Consider the following 16,756-nt stretch of genomic DNA (forward strand, 5'->3'; position numbering starts at 1 on the left):
GTAAATACATTGCGTTTAGGATAAGTACAAACAATGAAGTGCTATTTGTTCCAAAGCTACAAAATACACATGAAAGCGGGAAGCAGGTTTTATTTCATGATCTATTTGTTTTTTCCAAATTTCCTTCAAGGAAAAAAGTACTATAAAATAAGTTACAGTACAGTGAGTAGCTTTGTGTGTGTATTTTCTTTTTTTCTTTTTTTAATTTTTGTTCCCATCTGGCAAGCAGAAGACACTCGTGCAGGAATAAGAAGAGTTTCTTCATGACACACAAACTCTTCTTGACTTCTTTTGTGTGTGTGTGTGTGTGTGTGTGTGAGTGCGTGTGAGGCAAGTAGCACAAATACTTCATGTCATGTGACGCGGGAAGGGGCGCACGTCACACATCGTCAGCCGGTAAAGGAGGTACGTTTATGTTGAACCTTGGTCTGGTGAAAAAAGCCATCTTCTCTCTAAAGACAAATTTAACTCGAGTCAAATACCGCAGAAAGATGCAAATGCCGCAAAAAATGTGTTGACCCAACTATAGGTAATTCTGTCTTTTGATTTTCTTTTTTATTTGATGTGCTAAGTTTCAATGTGATGGGTGGCAGTTATAGACGCTTTTTCTATTCTATTCTCTCCATTTTTTTCCTATTTTATCATCAAACATCTTGGTGAAGATTGACATTTTTTTGAACCCAAAAGATTGCCTGATGAGGATGTGTGGGTTGGTTTGACTGACCTGAACGTGTGAACGGGAAGTGGCTCCTTGTGGCTCTGCCCCCTCATGTGCAGAAGCTCTTTGGATGCCTTCCTCAGCCTCCTGCCGACCTCCTCCTCCTGACGCTGCTCCTGCTCGCTCTGACCCGCCTGCAACCACGGAGGAAGCGCTCGCGTCACGCCAAGCCGCCACCAAAACGTTGCGCCTCGGTGTCACGTGCGTCCGACCTGTCTGTGCGCCTCTCTGAGAAGACAGCGGAAGCGTTCGTCCCTCAGGGCCCAGTGGGGCAACTCTCCAGGTTGGCGGGGTGGCGGCGGCGGCTCCTCCAGACGCAGCTTCAGCTCCCTGAGGGCGTTCAGCTCCTCGCTCAGCTGCCTCTGGCGCGTCCTGCAGGCCTGGAGGTCCAGCTCCAGGTCCAGGGAGGTGCGCGTGGGCTGCTCGGCTAGCGAGGAACGGTACGACTGCTGCTTGTAGCGCAGCGTCCGCCGCTCCAGCGTGTTTCGGACAAAGGGCGTTTTCTTTGGTAGGGTGGAGCTGTCGCTGTCGCTGCGGTACAACTGCGGCAATAACGACACATGGGAAAAATGAATAAATAAAGTGGCATATTTGATTTGTAGCATGTTAGCCAGACCAGCTATTGATTAGCATCACGTCAAGGTGGTTTGTTTGAACGACCGAATGCAGTCTGGAACACGTTCATTATCACGTACATACTAGACGCATGATTTAAGCTTTACGAGCTTCTCTATTTTTACGAGCTTTGCCGACATCTTTTACGAGGCTATTTACCCTGCAGACGTACTGACTGCGAGCTCCGGGAGAGAAGGTCTGTGAGCGCACAATAGTGCTGCCGCGCATGAAAGGTGCCGCGTGGCCCCAGCGAGCCCCGCCCCTCTCTTTGCCTCGCACTCGCACCGCCTCGGCAAAGTGTCCTTCCGTCATGGTGGCCTTCTCCACCTTCAGCACGGCCACCTTTCCCAGCATCCGTTCGCTCGGCATGCTGTTGCTGCAGCCGCTGTCCACCGACTCGGCCTGCAGCCTCGGCAGCGGGTCCGAGTCCGGGTCGGCGTCAGTGCGGGATAACAGTCCGCACGAGCTCTCCTGGGTTGGCGAGAAACCCATTTCACTCACATGACAATAATCCTAAAACAGGAAATGTTTGCGTAATATGCATCCGTGGATTTGACTCTTATTACGAAATCATCTTTACCGGAGCTCTCGGTCTGTGCTCATCCTCAGGCCCATCGTGAGGTCGCCGCTGACCCTGACCTCTCACCTCGGGTCTCTGAGGCTCCGCCCCGCTGAACATTTGAACCCTCAGCCAGTGGTAGACCATCTCTGTACTCCCCTCACATTCAGCCAGGCCCACCTGTGCTCTGCCCTACACACGCACACACACGATTTACAACCGTGGAATTTTTTTTTTCTTCTCCCCTTCGACCTACCAGGAGCTCCTCCTGAGCCTGCGGGCCAAGCGAGCACAGGGACAGCTGCAGGGCACAGCCGGCCAGGGCGTTGACGGGCACGGGAACGCGAAAGCCTTCGTTGAAGCTCACGTGCGTGTGCGGCTCCAGAGCCGTGCAGCAGTAGAAGGCGCAGGCTCGCCCTGCGTCCGGCGGAATCAGGTGCACCTTCACGAAGCTGAAAATACATTTTGACAACAATATTATAGGTCTGCCTTACACACACTTTTGCACTCGTCTGACAAATGGACAACAAAGCCAGAGTGACCGGACTCACACTTTGTATCCGTCCCTCACGACGGACCTGCTCAGATTCCTGAGCTGGAGCAGATGGAGACGCAGGGACTGGGAGGTAGACTCCCACCTGGAAGGCAAACAACGAGAATGCGCAGGTGAAATTTGGAAAAATGAAAATATCAATAAATACAATCGGAAAGTACAGTGAGAAACTTCAATTTGAGCTCAGGCCATGACGGTGGCGCCATCTGGTGGCATTCTGGTGTCAGGCCGTGATGAGTCTCATGCTTTGCAGTTAGGAAAAACAAGTTTGGGTGGGTGACAATTACTCACACAGTTTGCTAATGTGGCCCCCTGGCGTTAGTATAATCCAGATTTATTTGAAGGAGATGTCACAACTTCTCAGTAAGCCACAGATTGGCCTCGCCATAGTTGCTCTATGCAGAGGATAAAGAATATACGGAGGGAAGGAAACTCACAGCAGTCCCAGCTGGATCTGCGTCGGCTCGCCGGCCGACCACGTCTGCTCCTTCAGGTAGGACATCTCTTCAGATTCCTCCGCTCTGGTGGAAAGCACACGTCAGATTTTTTATAGATTTTTTCTGACAACTTGACTTTAAATCCATATGTGGCCTCCACTCACCTCCTACCCCAGGCCTCGAAGACGCCGCTGTCTGTGGCCAGAGCGTCCTCGGAGATGCCGGCCGAGACCCTCCTGGTCCTCCTGCTGCTTCTGCTGCCGCTGTTGCCGCGCAGCGTCACTCCTGCACATGACAGTTGAAGTGTGCGTGTGAACGCACAGACCCACGGTCGACCTTTCCGTGCGAGCGGACAAATGTTTGCACAACGCATGTACACGAATGGACGGACAACATATGTTCACGTGTAAGTGTGACTGGAACGTGGTACCATCAAACGTTTTTTCACTGAGAAGTTTTTTTTTTTAAATTACCCACCAGTTGAGTTGAAAGGCCCCTGAGAGCCTCCGTGGTTCTTAGCGTCCGCAGGGTGCACGGCGGCGGCGGCGAGGGCGTCCTGCTGCGACTGGGCGCGCAGACCCTCCAGGAGCCCGCGGCCCGCCTGCTCCATGTACTCCTCTGTCATTTGCGTCAGGGGGCAGTCCTGAGACGTGGAGTGGTAGGGCGTGTCCATGGGCGAGCTGGGCGGCGACAGCGAGGACAGCGACGAGCGCGACGACAGCGAGGCCAGCGACTGCGGAGTGTCGTGAGCGCGCTTGGCCTTGCTAGGCGCGGCCGGCTCAGGCGTGTACGTGTCCCTGGACGCCGGCTCCGGGGGCGGGGCATAGCGCAGGTGGGCGTCGGCCGGCTCCTCGTGGCGCTCGTATTGCGGCAGGCCGTAGATGTCGCTGAAGCTGATGGAGCTGAGGGAGCCCCGGCTGGATGCCAGCGAGCCGCGGCTGGACGCCAGCGAGCCGCGGCTGCTGCTGGAGGACACCGTCAGGGAGCTGGCAGATAGGCTGGCAGACACGCAAATGAAATCTCAAGACGGGATGAAGTGAAGAGAGCTTTACACCATGATGTGACGTACAAAATATTTGGAATCAATCTGGAAAGCATGATGACACACCTCTTGAGCTGCGAGTGAAGGTAGGTGGTGATGCGCGTGGCCTCCTCCAGTTGTCTCAGCAACACATTTCTCTTCTCCTGCTGCAGAAGTCTGGACACAAACATTAAGCAGTTCCATGGTGAGTCGAGTTGAGTCGAATCGAGTCGACGCTGACCTCTGATTGGCTCCTTGACTCTGTGAGCTGTGAGCCCTCTGCACTTCCTCCTCCAATCGGCAGCGTTCCTCCTCCAGCTGGCGCAGCGTTTCGGGACCGGGACCGGGTTCCGGACTCTCACCAGGATCGGGAGCCCGATCGGGACCATGAGCCTTCTTGTGCTGCTTACTAGCCATGATGATGTCGTGCAGCAGAGCCTCCTTCTCCCGCAACAGCTGCATGAAATCTCGATCCCGGTCGGCTTCGGCTCGGCCCGACCAGCTCTCGCTGTCTAGCTGGGCCAGCTGGTGCTGGATACTCTGCACCCTGGTGGACACATAGGTGACCCACACTCATTTAATAAATATTACAGACATTACATTTTTTCGGAGGAAGTAAAAACATATCGCAAAGACGCTTACTTCTTCTTGGCCTCCTCGTACTGCCAGTTGACTTTGACTTTGTCCACCGTGTGAGGGGAGTCCTGTAGACAAGATGGCCGTCAGTAAACGACTCACAGGTCCGACTCACGTGAGGATGAGGGTACGACCTCTCCCATCATCATGTCCGTCTGGCAGCCGGCGTCGCAGTATTGCTGCTGATGCTCGCCCGCCACCGTGGCCCCGCCCCCTCCGCTGCTATTGGCCACCTCGCCAGCTGCGTGACCCGCAGACAAGCTGCTCTGGAAGTTCACCGTCATCTTGGCCAGGCTCTAAAATAATAGAAATATTGATTATAAATCATCAAGGAGCTAATGAAGGACTGAAGAAGTTGCAAATAAACAAATGAGAATTTCCCAGTGAGTCACCAGCTTTGTCATGTGGGAATTCTTTTTTTCTTGTCTGGCGGAATGAGTGGAACGCGCCAGCTGACTCACACGTCTGGAAAGACGTTGAGCAGTGAATGAATCGCACCTGGATGAGGTCCTGCCTCTCCTTCTCGCCGGCGCTGATGGCCTTTTTGATGTTACGCAGCTCGTTGAAGATGGCCTGGGCCTCGTCCAGCTTGTAGTTGGTCTGATTGCACGACATCTTGCGGTCGATCCTGAACCGGGACAAAAACATTTACTTAAGATAGTTTGGATGAGATAAACAAAATAAATAAAACATGTTTCTATGAATCAACTCGCAATATTGAGAAAAATGGTTAATATTGATGACAAAAAAAGTCTCGCTGATTTTAACCCGAGACGAGTTTCGTGACTGGAACGTGGACATCCTATTGTTCAAGCTGCTTTTCAAGTTTTCCTTTCAAAGGATTTCCTCAGTGCGTATCCAGTGTCTACTCTGTCACACTGTGCTTCAAAGTGCCTTTTCATCATTGAGCTCCAGAAAAACAAAACGGAACCAATCTGCCGCTGTGGCCCTGAGGTGAATCGGCTTATGTTCTATAGCGTGGTTGCAAGGGAGGATGGGGGGGGGGCACTGGAAGGGGTGGGGTGAGGCGGAGGGCGCCCTCCTCCGCCCCTGTCGCCGGGTCTGGCACGTGGCCGCCGTGCTCACCGCAGCCCGCTTCCTTCACGGCCCTTCAACAGCAGGTAGTGTTCAGCCAGCCATCAGGCAACAAGACCTGCTTTGTTCAGACCCCCAACACCCCCCTGCCGCCTCACCTCCATCACAAACCCCCACCACACCACACACACACTAGCAAGGCCGTGGAGTTTATATGCTTATAAGAAGGAGGGGAGGGGGGGAAGACCCATACTGAAAAAAGAAAAGAAAAAAGAAACATGCTACGAGAGTTAAGTTATATGTCCTGAGAATGAAGTCTTGATCCAAAAATATCATTGGGTGTAATTGCGTCCAAAAAGGGTCATTTTAGAAGAATAAAATATTTACAAAAAATAAAATTAACTCCAAGACAATAGATCATATAAAATGAATTCAAAAATATTCGAGGAAAAATGCAGTTTTACAAAAATGTAAAAAAGTTGTACATTTACAAGAATAAAATTCGACTAAGATTTGTAATAATAATAAAAAAAAACTTTTACAAGAGTAAAGGCTAAGTATATTCTCTTTCTTACAAATACAAAACAAATTCCACACAAATGCGCAACAATGTGAACAACGTACGTATTGCCCCAATCTCTGTTGGAGATAAAAGGCGCAATTGTGTCGGCTAGCGAGTCAAAAGTGTGCGTTTGATCTGATGCCACACAGTGTGGACGACCTATTGGCCACAACAGCCCGAGGTGGCCCCCGCTCTCCACAAACACAATGCACTGCATCCACACAAACATACACACCATGCACAACAAACACACACATACACGGTGCACAATCTGTGCAGGTTATTCTGGGAACGTGTGCAGTTGTGTACATCTGGCAGATAAGCGAGTCAGGAAGTGCTGAGGAATTTGCTCGCAGATATCTCGCTGCACTGTTTTCCAAACTGTGCGCCCCCCCCACTTCCTCTCCTTGGCTCCCTGCACTCTACTGGTGCATCCTCTTCCTGAGGTGGGGACCCCCCCCCCGCACCTCCCACTCCCTTTTCCAGGGACCCTCCATTTGCAGTTACTCAACGTACTTTTATTCCCCGTCCTGTGGGCGGCAGAGCTTCACTTTCTCCCGAGACAAAAAGAAAGCGATTGTGTTTGAAAACGATCCGTTTTGTCGTGCTGTTTAGCGAGTACGAGTGAACAAGTAAGCGGAAGTTAGCTAGTCCTGACCAGCGACGTGCGAGTTAGCCTCTAAAAAGTGTTTTCCATCTTTTGAAAGTAGAAATGGAGAGCGAGAGAGCGCCAAGGGGAAAGGGTGGTGAGGAAGAAGGGTGTTGACGAGGAAGGGTGGCGGTCACACTCACTCCTGCAGCGTCTCCACGCCCATTTCCTTGTACTGCAGCTCCTGCCTCACCTGGGCCAGCTCGTGCTTCAGTCGGGAAAGCTGCAAAGGCCACGAGGACCGGGAAAGGGCAGATCATTAGGTTTCCTCTCCATTTAAAGTGCACGCTCAGCACTATCACACCCACTGGCTGCACGCCACTTCTTAAAATTGGAATAAAAGCACCAGTGAATATAGTAAATGTTTAAAAAAAAATCCAAGACCAAGAACCCCCCCCACCCCGGAAATTAATTCGTCTCATTAAATCAAATTATAGCAGACTTTCACAATTTCATAGATTAACAGGACAATTCATGATTTCACATTTTAATCGCAATGAATGAATTTCCCGAAAGAAGAGAAAAGCTTGCGATGGCGCCGCCCGTGTCATTTCATTATTCTTTTTTTTTTCTTTATGGGGTCATCTGACGAGTACAGCAGCGTCATGCGGATTGCGCTGCCCTCGTCTCGTGTGCGTCGGCGGCGAGGTCACCGTGAGGACACTTAGGAGAGAGGCTACACGGACAAAAGTATTCGGACACCTAAAGGGAGATGAATGTGCTACATTAGCGTTGTATAGAACCCAAAATATGAGCTGCCTCGCCTCGCCGTGACCTTTTGATGTTGAGCTCATCCTCATCCTCGAGAGGCCCCGGGCCACGGTATCCTGTCGGGGCAACACCCCGCCCGCCCGCCCGACCGCCCAGCTGTCCCGGCCGCCCCCTTTGCCCCGGTGGCAGCCCATTGTTCTCCCTTGATAATGACTCACCCGCTCTCGCCTACAAGCCACTTCCACTTTGATTTGGTCTGGGTCGTATTTCGCGCCTGAGGACGAGCCAGAGATCGCTGTGGACACACACACACACACGAGAAAGAAAGCAGAAGGGGAGTGAGTTGCGGCTTGCTGAAAGCAGAATCTGAGGTGAAGATGAAACCAAAATACAAAAATAAAACCAAATAATAATAATTGGGTGTTCTGGATGTACTCTGACATTCAACTTGATGTGAAAAGGACTATGACGCTACCAACAATTCTCATGGTCCTTCATCGTAGCCTTTTTTAATGTCGCCGACCTCGCTAGCGTCTTACCGCTGCTCGCAACGGAGCGGCTGTCCTCGGAAAGCTCGTGGAAGAGCAACATTTCGCGCTGGGCCAGCTCCAGACGCTGCTGCTTGACCAGGTACATCTCCTTTTTGGCTCGGAGGGCCTCCTGCGCCACCACCAGGTACTCCTTCAACATGCGCTCCTGCTCCTGCCGCCATTGGGTGCGCGGGTTCTCGATCTGCGTGGTCTCTGAGGGACGCCACAAGGTGAGACCGCCACCGGTGAGACTTCCACAGCAACAAGAAACTAAACCTGCAGGTATCGGGTACTCGTAGAGGACCTCGATACCAGCCACCCGATACTTGAGGGGGGAAAGAAGTACAGATCGCTGTGGGCTACTCACTGTTGATGTGGTCGATGTAGTAGACGCCCACTTGCTGGTCATAGACCTCCTCCCAGCCGAGGGGCAGCTCATCTCCGACACAGTCGGCGAAGCTCAGCGGCTTGGTGATCCTGAAGAGACGCCATTAAATCGGACTGATTGACACTCCAACCAACAATACAGTCCAAAGTCTCAGTCGTCCCGATCCTTCCAATGAGGCAACAACTTTTTGTTTTTTTGATTTTGGAAAACATTCAACTAAAACTCAAAACAGCATGTATGAATGGTCGCGTGTCAGGCAGGTGACAGACAGGTGAAAGTGCACACGCACAAACAACAAGGAGGCAAACACCTCATTTCAAGTGTTTGCTAAAGGTAAACACACTCAAGTCATGTCTGCACACACAAGCAGGAGGAAGAAAAGCCGCTCAAGAACAGCAGCTTGTGTCTGCCTACCACGTTCGGGGCACTTGTGTCATCTTGGGAAGTCATCCCAACGACCCAAACAAAATGAAAAACTCCACGCAGCACTTTACACATTTCTTGACGGAGCCTTCCAGTCTCCATTTTGGACAATTCAATTAATTCCATATCAGCTTGTCAGCAATCTCATGCAATTTCATTTCTCTGGTTGTTGTTGTTCAACGTCACCGTCTTGAGGGGGAAAAACATGTCCGCTCGCAGATTCTAATCATACTGCATGTGAATGTTTGCTTTGTTCTGCAGTCTTGTGACGGCGTGGTCACTTCTGTCTCTCAATAAAACACACACACAAGCCAGGCGCGCATATTTGTACATGCAGCAAAACGAGTTGTCATAGTGACACAGTGACATCCAGTGACCCCGTATCATGGACAATAAAATAATAAACATTTTAAAAAATGAAAGTCTTTTATTTCATCTCAAAATAATTTTACAAAAGTATTTTAAAGCGGTGTGTGTGTGTGTGTGTGTGTGTGTGTGTAACATTCCGTGCACACATTCCATACATCGGTGTGGCGAAAAAGAGTTTTCTGAAATTAGCCGAGGCAGACTCGCAAGCATGTCCAGCTGTGGAGCGACGCTTTCGCACCTTCCATGAAAAATATATTTAGTTGTCAAGAGACATTTGCTAATTCTAGAATAATCCGGCCCGGAGGATATTTCCCTCCCGTGCCAGCCGCTTTCTGCCCGGCGACAGGGTCTCCGCTGCGGTGGCGTGAGAAAGGCATGTGAAACTGGAGGCCAGAAATTCTCCAACATGCGGAATCTCCTCACTTTTTGTTAGAAGACAAATATCAATCCCAAGTTAAATCTCAATTTTTAATTAGCAACCCCCCCCAAGCCCCTCTATAGATGGCCCACAAAAAGGCCACAAGTGGTGCCGGCCTCAAAATTCCATTGTGTGTTTAAAAAAGAAACGTGAAAACAACTTTGGGAGGAATGTCACTCACGCTCGGGCCTCGTCTGAGGCGGGCGGGCGGGTGCAGGATTTCAGAGCACGGCTTAAAGCAGCTGATATGCAGACGGAATCTGCTTGTGTGCCTTTATGTGTTAAATCCGATAGAATTAGGCCTCCTAAAAGTAGCGTCTGCGAGCGGGGAGAAGAGATGAGGGTGGGCGGTGTGTGCCGGGAATAAAAGTGTCACTGCTCTTATTTGGCCAGGAGAGTTTCGTGGAAAGTATGGCGGAAAAGCCCCAGCCAGGTTCAGAGTCGCTTGTTTGTAGCATCACTAGCGTAGCATCACGAATGGGATGAAAAAAGTCACCCAGTTAGTGCAGAACAAACGACAGCCTACTATTAGTTTTAATAATATTAAGTTAAAACACAATCACAAATTAATTTATACTGTTGCTATTGTTAGACACTGAGGGTACCGTACAACTGCAAGTTGGATTCAACGGAATTGGAATCGGGTCGTTTGCCTGGAGCACAGCTAAAGCGTTGAGGCGACGACTTTTTCTGCTTTTCAATAAGAATTGTGCACCAATGTGGAACAATAGAGGCCCTGATGGCTCGCAGAGTTTGGCATGTCCTGTTTAGGTTGCATTCTTCTGAGCGGGGCCCGTTCACAGACAACTACGCCGAGCAACATTTGGGCCTCCGTCACCCTTTGACTCCTTAAAACCGTATTTCAAATATATACAATATGTACAATATATCAAAATTTTCAATCCAAAAAAAAAAATGGCTCAAAGTCCAACATGAAAAAGTTTGTAAATTGAAAATCAATCTATTTAGGCCACTTCACAGTCAAGATAGCACGGTGTTAAAGAAGGATGATGAAAAACATAAAAAGAGCACACGGGCCAAATGACACGGAGCTCAAGCGACGCCCCCTTGGCACATAATGAAAACACTGTGGGAAGCAAAATAAAAGCGGGGTTCAGCGCATGTGAATAACCTCTGGGCGCCTGCGAACACAGCTCACCCTTTCCAGAATAATTGAATTTGGTGTGCTTTGTGCGCCGGCATAATGGCCTCCCTTTGCCGGGCGCAGGCTTGCATAACAGAGCTAATAGAGGGGGCCCGCCGGGACGGGTTGTGGACACGTGGGAACCACCCCACCGCGGCCACTCCCCCTTACACCCGCTTCTGACGCTTTTTCTGAGGCTGCGAGCGAGCGAGCGAGCAAGCCCCCGGGCATTAGTGTTGAACGTGCCAAGCATGACGCTCATTCCACTGGAACAAAAAAGACCCACGCAGCGGCGTGAGTCGGCAATGGCGTCCCCGAGTGAACTGAGACCCCCCCCCCTCAGACAAGCAGATGTGATTATTTTCATTTAAATATCAATGTACCAAAAAAACAAATGAAATGTATTTTTATTGCAATTATTATTTTGGAGAAAATACGAAATAATTATTCATCCAATTATTTCTTTTATGAATATCCTCAAACATTTAAACCCTAAAAAATCTGAATACAAATCATTTCAAGACTATTTATTTGAGGAATGTTTTGAAGTGGTCTCAATTGTAACCCCGACAAGGTAAACAAAAACCATCTGCTCGACCGAGGGATCCCTTCTGTGCGTTCTTTGCACCTTAACCCAATTTTTCGCAACATGCCGCGAGCTCACGCAAACATCCAGTCAGCGAGCGCACGTCAACGCTGGGCGGCGGCATCATGAATCGCAACAACCATTGACAATTATGCTTTGGCCTTCAGTGGCTCTTGTGTTTTTCGCCAGCGGGTCAGTCAGCAGACTCATCAGGAGACCAATCTCGCTGTCCTTGCAGACGATTTTTATTTTTCCACATAGTGGAGGCTGTTTTATTCAAATACAGCACGGCCTTGAGGAACAAGAATCCTGATTTACAGGTTTTTCAAGGCGCCAGTCGTTTTATGGATGATTTTTTTGTTTGCTTTCGAGCAAAAATGTGAGATTCACAACAAGCGGCAATTTGTCAGCAACGCGTCGACAGATCTAACAACACTCAGGCGTATAGATTCTTTATCCTCTGCAAAGAACAACTATCATGACTGCGGTTTACGGCTACTGAGGTGTTCAAATCTGGTCCTCGAGGGCCGCTACCCTGCATGTTTTAGATGTTTCTCTGCTTCAACACCCCTGATTGAAAGGATCAGGATGGTTATCAGGCTTCTGTAGAGCGTTGGAGGAGGGAAACATCTAAAACATGTAGGACAGCGGCCCTCGAGGTTTGGACACCTCTGTACGATTAGCATTTCTGTACTAACGGCATTTGTGGTCACAGATCAAATTACTTGCGAGTTACTCAATTGGTCCGGTCACGGTAACGCCGCTTGCAATCGTATAGCGTCCAACAGAACTAACTGCAGGCGAGTAGCAAAAGAATGTTTGGAATTTTCGCCATCCGTCCATTTTCAACAGGGCTTATCCTGTTCAGGGTCACGGGGGGAGGCTGAAGTCTATCCCAGCTGACTTAGCGTACGAGGTAGGACACACACCCTGGACTGATGACCCGTCAATCAGGCGACTCACACACAACCATTCACACCGACTCGCAATTGAATTCTGCTGGGAAGAGTAGAATCGGCAAAAAGGATTCTTTTCAAATATCCGTTCGATGACACCAAAGACGAACGATTTCTTATAGAATTGTACGTGTTGTATTTTGATTTATCGAAAGGTCAACATGGGCTTGCGAAAGGAGGCATTCCTTCAATGGAGAAAATCTATGAATCACTGGAAAACTGCTGATGAAGCAAAAACTGGTGAGGAGATGAGGTTTTTTTTTCTAATCTGGATGACGCGCTACTTCTGCATTCATTTTGTTTGAATCACTTGAAACAAGACAAGAGTCATATTATGGAAAAGTCACTTGAATGATCTTTGTGATGTATTAAAGCTTTGTCGGGTCGATGTAAGCGCAGACTTTGATACGGATGGCTGGCACTGGCAATATTTCATATTTATTTAAGGATGATTTTTCATTCCTACTCACACACTTCCCAGTCTTCAATGGAAGCTGCAAAGTCCACTTTTAAACATTGGGCTCAATGAAATCTTCATTGACCCAGCAAAAGAGGGAGACAAGACCACCCCCTCAAAACAGGCTAATTTCAGCAAGAGAAGGAACAGGGGGAAAAAGACATGTTTTGGGATTTTTTCTTTTTTTTTTAAAGCGAGAGGGGGAGCACAATAAGTATCTTTGAATCGCCCCGGCTTCGAATTTCCGATCCATCCTCAAAAGTACTCGGTGGATTCCCAGTCCCGGTTGGAGGCGCGCATCCTCCCCGCGGCTTTTCCCAGCGGCCCAACTTTAGCAACATTCCTGACATAGTTTTGCCTGGATTTCTGGGAGATGGAGTTTTCACGGCCACGCACACACACGCAGTTACAAAAGTGGCAGTCTCACACACATTTTCGTACATTGGAAAGGATGGAGCGGGAATAAAGTATACACAAAAGGAGGTGACAAAAGTGTTAGGGGAGAGATGCTGGAATGCTGCAGATCAATGGAAGACACACACACACACAAATAAATAAATACACACATTCACACAGTTTGATTAGTTGATTATATTTGGAATAAGGCTTTAGGGAGAAAAGATAATCAGGCTCGACTAGAGAATTTGGAATAATACAAGTCACTTTGTCATCAACACACACAAGGGGAGTGTGTAAAATGGGAATGGAAAACAGAAATATTTGAAAACATAAATGGTTACTTTTCGGAACGAGGAGGGTTTAGTTGCGTGAGTGATGAAGGAATGTTCATTTGTGTGAAAAGGAACAACAACAAAATCCCCCAAAGCATCATTCGGACACTTTTTCTTTTCAAGTCAAATGCGTCGAATGACGTCTTCGAGGTTCTTACCTATCTCTGGGGTCTATCCACGACGTTTGCCGAGTGTTGTGGTCGATGAAGAACACTCTTCCGTCATAGTCTCGGGCTTCCTCCCATCCGGCGGGCAGCGGTAGCTCGGAGCTCTCTCGCCGCTTGCCGCCGCCTCCGCCCGGCCACGGCATCGCGGCTGGCCGCCGCTGCTGAGCGGAGGGCTCCAGCCCCGTTGCTTCTTTGCTTCCTTCGTCGTCGTCGTCGTTTGCTCTCAGTGTCTCCCCGGGCCGGCCAACCAGTTGCTCCTCTTCACCGCATCGCGGCCCCACGATTGAAAAGAGCAAAGTTTTCGCTTTACAAAGAAAGAGGAGGCGGCGACGGTACTCTCACGGTGCTCGCGCCTCCATGTTGGCCTGATCCCTCCGCCACCATGTTTCATTCCTCCGTGTCCTTATTCGGGCCGGGGGTGGATTTGCATAAACGGACGGACGTGCGGGGCGAGCTCGGCCACTCTGTCCAATCCCCTCCTCTTGTCTGCCTCCTCCGTGTCCACTTTAAAACAGCCCCTCTTTAAAAAAAAAAAAAAAAAAAAAAGGAAAGAAAAAAAGTTGACTTTTTTTAAGTCGGTCACTCGACTTGACTTTGGCTAATTAATCCCCGCTAATAATTTATTATTTCCATTACAAGATGTTGAATCGTGTCATTAAACTCCGATAATTCCACTTAAACTGTCATTTAATTGACTGTTTTGACCATCGAAAGCAAGATTAATGACAACTCGGGGAAAAAAGTTTCCTCAAAACAAACAAGTTTTCCCTCCAGTGCAAACTCTGAGCGCTTGAATCGTTTTTCATATACATTGGCGCCACCTACAGCACAACGTGAATATTGCACCCATTTTTTTGTCACTCCATGACGTCATGTGTTTTTGACCGTCATGGTAGTTGCCTTTGAAAAAAGTAACAAGGCTATTTTGACGAAGAAAGTTGACCATCCAGATATCTGTTCTCCAATGCATAAAATAAAATTGTAAAGCTGTCAGAAAAATATAAACTCAAGTAGAATGGAGTAGAGTAGAGTACAATACAGTAGAGTACAGTAGAGTACAGTAGAGTACAGTAGTTAGAGAGTATTTGTACTTGGTTACTTCCCACCAATGGTGTGTGTGACTGAGAGCGTCACTGCAGTCAGCTGAGCGTTTGTTCTCCACCTGAGGGGGAGTTTATCTCTGCATTCTTATCTCCTGCATGGCTTATGAGTGTGTATGCATATGTATGTGTGTGTGTGTGTGTGTGTGTGTGTCACATCGCATCCATCTCACATCCTAACGGTGATCCACAGCCTCCTCCCACAGGCCGTTTCTCACAGGCCATATGAACACTCCACAATAGGCCGCAGTGTCACTCACAATGTGTTGTTCCAAAGGCAGCACCATTTAGACATTTTCGGTCAAAACATGCTTCATAAATCAAATAAAACTAGGGGCTGTTGGTAATCCTGCAGCCAAAAGCACAGGAGGGTTGCGCCGATGTGGGAGTGGTCACATCCAAAATCAATTAGGTCGGTTGCAAATGTCCGACTTCGACCACTTCGGCGTGTTTTATGAGTTTGTTTTAAGAAATAATTCTCTTGGTTAATTTGCATTAAATTTTCATGTATTGTAGTCGGGGAAGGCTTTCGCAAACAGAGCGATACTGACTTTTTGCAACGGACGGGTGAGCGACTCTGCCCACGCCGCCCATTGGCATAGGAAGTAGGGAGGGCTGCAGAGGGGAGGGCCGTGGTGCCCCTGCTGGCCTTCCCCTCTCCCCTCCCTCCAGTAGAGGATGAGCGCTCCTCTGAGTGGCAGCACTTGGTGCCAGGAGCTCCCGGGCCCTCCAGCCTCTTAGCAAGCAGCTCTCGCTCAAGCTGATGGAGGGGTGCGCCTGTCGCGCCCTGGAGCTGCCGGGCATGCTGCTGTACGCCGGCGCCTGGCTGTGCGTCCTGGGGGCGGTGGTGTCGCCGCGCTGGCTCAGCATGTCCACTTCCATGCTGCCCGTGGAGAGCTACGAGCTGGGCCTGTGGGAGACCTGCGTGGTCCAGGACATGGGCGGCATGGAGTGCCGGGCCTACGACAGCCTGCTGGGCCTCTCGCCCGATCTCAAGCTGGGTCGTGTGCTCACCTGCGCCTCCCTGGCGGTCGGTGCCCTGGGCTTCATTGTGGCCATCCCCGGTCTGTCGCTGGTCAACGGCTGCGAGGAGGACGGCGCCAAGAGGACGCTAGGCACAGCGGGCGGGGTGCTGGGCATGCTCTCCGGGGTTCTGTGTCTGATCCCCGTCTCGTACGTGGCGCACTTGGCCGTGGTGCGCTTCTTCGACGACGCGCTGCCCGACGTGGTGCCCCGCTGGGAGTTTGGCGATGCCCTGTTCTGCGGATGGGCGGGGGGCTTCCTCCTGGCGCTAGCCGGGCTCCTCCTGGTGCTCGCATCCCGCTCGACCGGCCGAGAGCCGCCCCCTCCCGCCGGCCCGCAGCGGAGGTACCAGGTGATGAACACGGTGCTGGCCCGGGCAGAGTACGTATGAAGGCCCGTCACTGGAAAACATCGCAATCAAGCAATCAGTTTCACTTCTAAAATGTACATAGATGTGTAAATAGATGAATAGATGCTGCTAAAAATGATAGAAATATCTCTTGCTCCTCTATCAGTGGAATGTTTCAAGCTAAAATATTGCGATTGTAAAATGAGCACTCAATCTGTATGTGCTGAATGATCACAATAAATCAAACTGAGATTACATGTGTAAGTCATTTGAATTGGTACTGTATCAGCTAGATAGCGCTCGAGCTAAAACAGTTGTTGTCTCGCGTGCCACCAAGGAAAAAATACCCTAATATACGCCCAACCATATTTACTCCTGGGGGTCCGGTGCCCCAAGCTTGTTATACCACCAAAAAGCAGGGCACGCGTTCCTCCTCTTCCCAGTCACTTGGACCAGGGCCTTGTGTTTTGCCGTTGGTGGAAACGCAGCGTGAGGTTAATTCCATCGCATTTCCTGCTCGCCGGCCCAGCTAAGCTGCGTTTAATGAACGCCTTAATTTGCCAAACAGTCAGAGGCCGTCGGCTTGGCTGGAAAGCAACAAGAGCACAAAACGTACTGG

At 49.8% G+C, this 16,756-nt stretch overlaps 2 protein-coding genes across 3 annotated transcripts; one reads left to right on the forward strand and one right to left on the reverse strand.

Moving 5' to 3' along the window:
• Nucleotides 1-183: 183 nt before the first annotated feature.
• wwc3 (WWC family member 3) lies at nucleotides 184-14,156 on the reverse strand. Of its 2 annotated transcripts, none has more exons than XM_037249847.1 (20): nucleotides 13,657-14,156; nucleotides 8,394-8,503; nucleotides 8,036-8,239; nucleotides 7,715-7,791; nucleotides 6,929-7,008; nucleotides 5,038-5,167; nucleotides 4,674-4,835; nucleotides 4,546-4,607; nucleotides 4,145-4,450; nucleotides 3,991-4,080; nucleotides 3,360-3,880; nucleotides 3,047-3,167; nucleotides 2,883-2,966; nucleotides 2,444-2,530; nucleotides 2,149-2,344; nucleotides 1,914-2,084; nucleotides 1,493-1,846; nucleotides 931-1,260; nucleotides 725-852; nucleotides 184-452 (listed from the first exon to the last, which is right to left on the reverse strand). In XM_037249847.1, exons 1-20 carry the CDS (start codon nucleotides 13,806-13,808, stop codon nucleotides 380-382), a joined length of 3,438 nt encoding a protein of 1,145 aa, XP_037105742.1. In that variant the 5' UTR covers nucleotides 13,809-14,156; the 3' UTR covers nucleotides 184-379. The 2 variants fall into 2 exon arrangements, with proteins under 2 accessions (XP_037105742.1, XP_037105743.1); XM_037249848.1 differs by having other exon boundaries at nucleotides 1,493-1,804; nucleotides 13,657-14,155.
• Nucleotides 14,157-15,427: 1,271 nt separating this feature from the next.
• Nucleotides 15,428-16,394, forward strand: LOC119121803 (putative claudin-24). Its single transcript, XM_037249729.1, has one exon. It carries the CDS (start codon nucleotides 15,529-15,531, stop codon nucleotides 16,177-16,179), a length of 651 nt encoding a protein of 216 aa, XP_037105624.1. The 5' UTR covers nucleotides 15,428-15,528; the 3' UTR covers nucleotides 16,180-16,394.
• The last annotated feature ends 362 nt before the right edge of the window (nucleotides 16,395-16,756 follow it).

Source organism: Syngnathus acus, chromosome 4 (genome assembly GCF_901709675.1).
Source record: "Syngnathus acus chromosome 4, fSynAcu1.2, whole genome shotgun sequence".
In the NCBI taxonomy this organism is placed as follows: domain Eukaryota; kingdom Metazoa; phylum Chordata; class Actinopteri; order Syngnathiformes; family Syngnathidae; genus Syngnathus; species Syngnathus acus.